This window comes from Penicillium arizonense (genome assembly GCF_001773325.1).
Source record: "Penicillium arizonense strain CBS 141311 chromosome Unknown PENARI_contig008, whole genome shotgun sequence".
NCBI lineage: Eukaryota > Fungi > Ascomycota > Eurotiomycetes > Eurotiales > Aspergillaceae > Penicillium > Penicillium arizonense.
In genome coordinates this window covers 2,105-7,331 of record NW_019173285.1, presented here as the reverse complement: position 1 = coordinate 7,331, position 5,227 = coordinate 2,105, and the positions used below count along the sequence as shown (strand labels likewise).

General features: G+C 43.3%; 1 protein-coding gene across 1 annotated transcript; it reads left to right on the top strand.

The window, feature by feature from the left end:
• Positions 1-4,274: 4,274 nt before the first annotated feature.
• On the top strand, positions 4,275-4,919 carry PENARI_c008G02916 (uncharacterized protein; the record flags this gene model as incomplete). The annotated part of the gene is made up of 1 exon (XM_022631366.1): positions 4,275-4,919. The coding sequence occupies one exon, from the start codon at positions 4,275-4,277 to the stop codon at positions 4,917-4,919; it is 645 nt and encodes a 214-aa protein (XP_022488628.1).
• Positions 4,920-5,227: the final 308 nt, after the last annotated feature.

The following is a 5,227-nucleotide window of genomic DNA, read 5'->3' as shown; positions in this document are numbered from 1 at the left end:
TGTAGCTGATGATCACGAATCCTGATCGCCGCTTACTAAGTGTGCACTGATTTGTCACAGGACTAACTCAAGTGGAAAAAGACTCGGGTAGAAAAATTGGAGTCTATCTACATATATTCCTCCGCTATAAAGCCCCTTTAACCCTTTCAATGGCATATAACCATTCAAGTTTATCGCATCTTGAAAAATCACGGATGCCAAAGCTCTCATCCAGCATTTACTAAGCTGCTGCTGCCTAAGTCAGAATAGCCCGGCCACTTCCGCACGGACCCCTTTCAGCTGAATCATAGCCACTATGCTTGCAGCGCTCTATACTATAACAAGGTAGGTGAAGCAGCTAGCGATGTCTAGATCACAAAAATGTGGACAATTTGTGGAGGCGCTCATTTATTAAGAGCCAAACATAATTAAGAAACATTAATGTCAAATTTACCCCAAATAGCGTACAAATATTTGAAAACTAAATCCGCAACCCTACAAATTCTACACATACTGCTTCCGTATCTGTTCTAAGTTAGCGCAGAAGATGGCCATGTTGTCTTTCTGATTAGCAAGCAATTGCTATCCTATCAATCCACGCTAAGCCCTATCGGGTGTGCCACGTTATAACCATTCAAGTGTGATTGCCCCTACATGACTTATAAGAGACTAACTACTACAAGCAAGATCAGCGTTGAATCTCACACTAAAGTCGCACCTCTCCTCTATCCCCGTGACTATAAATAGTCCGGAGAAAAAGAGCTCGCTTATATATCTTTCCCTTACACTGCGCCACTATTCCGATCTTAAGAGTGGAATCAACCTTAGACTCACCTTAAACACGTTTAAAGGAAACTAGGCCTACACGATTTGACTAGGTTCCAAAGTATAGGCTCATTCGGAAGAGGCTATCGCATTTTATTAAGATAGATGATTTGTCTGCCTTAGTTTAAGTAGAACGCTTAGGTCTGACTTTGCTTCACCCACGCACCGATGCTAAGACTAGGTCAAAAGAGACAGTCAAGTGAGTTGATATGGTAGCTTTAAGTGCAACGGCATCTAAAATGACCGATTCATAATAGCGTTATCTTCATCGACGGCCTACGAGGCCATCCTCGGGATACCTAGGAGTACAGAGATCCTACCCTACGAGATTTTGAGACTCCAATTAGTGCCGGGCTCGATTTAACGTCGACCAAGAAAAGGACGAGGCACAGTATAGCAGCCAGATTGGGGTTTTCTTCTTCCAATGCTGGCCCTGCTAGTACTAGCCCCACCAGCGGAGGGAGGAAAATTTACTAGCCGGTTAATTTACTAGCTTCAATCATGCCCCTTACTAATATTTGGACATATAGTTATAACGCTACGGTTACCGAGGGATTTTTCTAGGCCAATAATAGTAACAGCATCCTATAACATAGAAATGATCTTTTAAGAATAGTAAAATTGGAACGGGAATTAGAGAGTAATGTAAGTGCTAGCTGCGAATGAAATATCTGGTCTAATATCAATTCAGTTGCCTATTATCTTCGTTACTCATAGCCTCGGCGGCCTAGTGGTTAAGGCGGTATGTTTTGTTTGTCTTAAGCTACGACGAGCGGCCTTACTCAGCTTCTTAGGCAATACAACGGATACAGACACATCTCAACTTACGGTATCTACATTTCTTACACCGAATTTAAGCTATAATCTTCTGCGGTACCCCATATCGCGGTAGTAATGCGGCTGCATAGGGCGGGATAGCTGCCAAGTTGGCTGCCGTGGCTCTAATGGATACGAACTCTAAGCTACTTTCAGACCTCCGTGTTGATTCTAAAATATTGGACCTCATCTAGGAGGACTTTTTGAAACTTCTACACCACGTGCCTATGACGATTCATACCTTTCAAGAGGGAAGAGCTTTTATTGGGGTAAAAGGAGTAAATGGCAAGGCAAGTACTCGTAACCGATCTATTCTCTAACCATGCTGACTTCCACCCCATAGGTAGTTGATGACTTCTCTTCTAAGCTTAGCTAGGCCCATGAAACAGTTGAAACCATAGACGCCGATCACCGAGAAATAGTCCGCAAGATAGGGATAAAAGATATTGCGAGTGTTCTCAAAGGACTCGAGGCAGAAATTGCGAAGATCAAACGACCTAGTCAGAACTATAAGTCAAACCTCCGACCTTTCATTTGTGATCTAGGATGCAGCTTTTAAATATGGATTGGTTTATTACAATTCATACTTAAGTGGGTAGGTGTGGGGGCTCTTTTGATCACATACAATAATGTGACTATTTGTCCCATTCCAAGGTTGCGTAGCTAACATCTATATGAATATAAGTAGAAATTTTGGAAAGGCCAGGTAAATATTGTTCTATTTCGAAGGTTTTAGAGATGATACTGACCCTCATACAGTGATAGCAGAGACTCGGCCTTCAAGTGAAAGCAATCGCGAGATACTAGAGGGTCTTTCCAAAAAAATGCATGCTCTCCTTACAGTATTCATGTCATGATATATTAATGTATTCATTAGATGCCATGCCAAGAAATACCGATCTGATATTAGTGTAGCAAAATGCTATCCTATCGAACCGACAGCTAAAGAATGTCTCTCTTACCAACAACTCCAAGAACCACGCGAAAGTCTAAGTTACAAGAGGTTGACTTCGGGTTTTGGGTCCAGTCAAAGACTGTTTAATAAAATCTCCTCCATGATAGATCGTCTTGAAGAGAGATCCACCAATGGCGAGACTGGCCAAAAGAATATCAATATATAGTGTCCGCCGTGCTCCCACATGCTTATGACAGCAGAGACAATCGCTGCCCATTTTTCTCGTGGAAACAGAAGAACGGATGTTTACTATAAATGTCCACCCGAGAATGCTAGCAGGTTATTGCAAAAATGTACCTGTGAGGAGGCTGGTGCAAAAAATGCAGGCAATTAAGCAAATGATCGATGATCCAGACTTGATCGATGACCAGGATGCATTTGATGCAAGATGCCTCTATAACTATGGTGAGCTCGATCATCACATCTACCACATAGAAGGAATGACAGAAGAGGAGCACCAGAGAAATGAAAATCAAATACAATCCGTGGAAGATATTATCGACACAAGTGACCTGTGTGCTAGGCTTATTGGAGACTGCTTCGGAATCATTCTAGCTGAGGCAGACGTCCTAACGAGTGAATGGGCGCGTTGTTCTTCCCGTTTTGACCCTTATTCAAGACCCTTCCAGCCAAATCAGTATTTCTCGCTCATTCGGAATGGGCATATGTGGAATCCCAAAGTGGGCTATCAGGAAGCTGTGGGCCTCATACCAAGGGTGCTGGACACTACCATTAAGCAGGTCACATTCAATTGAGGGGCTAGGTTGAATCCGCCTCGTATATTACAGTACCTGGATAGGTAAAATGCGTATGGCGTACGAGACTTGCGTGGAAATCTATCCCGGTTACTTTTATCCATAGCATTTCGCGATCAGCAAGAGTCATCACAATCATTATGTCAGACTGCGAATTATGAATTCACTTTATTAACTACATCTGGGGAAATCGCTCATCATATGCCACTAGAATTTCCATTCATATGAGCTAATGCCTCCGCTCATGCCACTTAGATGGAAACGCCAATTCAGAGTTGAATGAGCCTCTTCCGGGCGCACGCAAATGAAACTTCCGAATAATGCGGCTGAAGTCTCAAGTATGACGGGTAGTCAATTACAATAACGCAATACGGAGTAGGGAAACAGGTGATCACCGCCACGGTCGCGCGCGCGAAGCAGGTGCATCAAAAGAGGATGTTAGGTCGGAATCACTTCGTTTCTAGTGGATAACCGACGCACTGACCACTGTCCTGAATATCGTGGACTTCGCACACCGCGCGTAATAAAAAAATTGCGTTAGGTTATTTGCTAGTCAATCAAACATGGAGCTCCCAATATACTCGAATTCAAATCACGAGTTGCTGTAGCTGTTATCTCATTGAGGCAGTGTCCGGCAGCTCGAGCTTTATTTTTGGAAAGTGGATAATCCTTGTCCAATCAATATTCATGGCTTGTCGCGCGCTTTAGTCGATTGGGTTATCAATTGGTGGAAATAGTAAACTAATGTACGTGGTTTATGTAGTAAGATATTGCTGTCACAGCCCGGGCAAATGGAGTGGCTACCTGGGTAAATAATGCTATGCTTTATATAAATCGATTGAGCACTGCTTCGTACACTTGAATATTCACTCCTACTGTTTCCTCCAATTCTTGATTGTGAAGTCTTTAAAAGCCCAGATATCTATCGACCACTTCCTCCGAAAATGTCAGGCGTTGAAGTCATTAGCACTATTTCCGCCGTCGCTGGCATTATTGGACAATCGATCGATCTCTACGAGAGATTTCAGAAGGACCTCAAACTTTCTGATACCCTGGAAGCCCTCAAGGGCCCTATGGTTTTACTTCGCGATACACTTGCGATCTGCGCAAGAAATTTCGAAGAGAAAAAGTCTCATATACCAAAAGAGCTGCTTGAAGCCCTAGAGGAGATAATTGAGGGTTGCTACGAAAAAGCTCAAGAATTGGAGAACATTCTTAAAAAGACGATGCACGGGGAAAAGGACGGATGGTTGAAACGCTACCGCACTGCTGTCACGGGGAGGTTCGGGAAGGGAAGAAAAGTTGAAGACCTTGTAAAAGCTTTATACACAGACCTCCAGCAGATTGTCAACAATGACCTCGTTCGCTCTGCAACATCGACGCGCCTAGTCGAGCTGAAAGAATCCATTAAAAAACTCGATTCGCTTCCGTCATCACTACCCGAAGAAAATATCCCCGAATCTTTCAACAGCGGTGGAGGGGCACAAACCAACTACATCAACCAGGGATATGGGATACAGAACAACGTCAACGGGCAGCAGAACCATGGTGGAACCCAAACCTATCACTACGGTAAGGATCAAATATAGAGTTGGCACTCTGTGTCAATGCCGATATTTGGTGGTATACTACACCTCCTGTCAACTCTGTCGAAGTGACATAAGCCTTGCGTTACGTCTCAACAAAGCCCAAGTAGCTGCGTGCAGCTCTGTTGAAAATCAGATTATGCCTTTCTTTTTTCAAAATTTCATTATTTTATTACTTTCTATACCTAGTTTCAATATTGGAAGCCTTGGGCTGACCTTTTTGAGCAGTAAACAATTTCAACAACGTTGGAATAACAGAGGAAGAAGAGGAAGATGGGTTCGACAGTGAGACATCGGGCGAAAGCGAACAT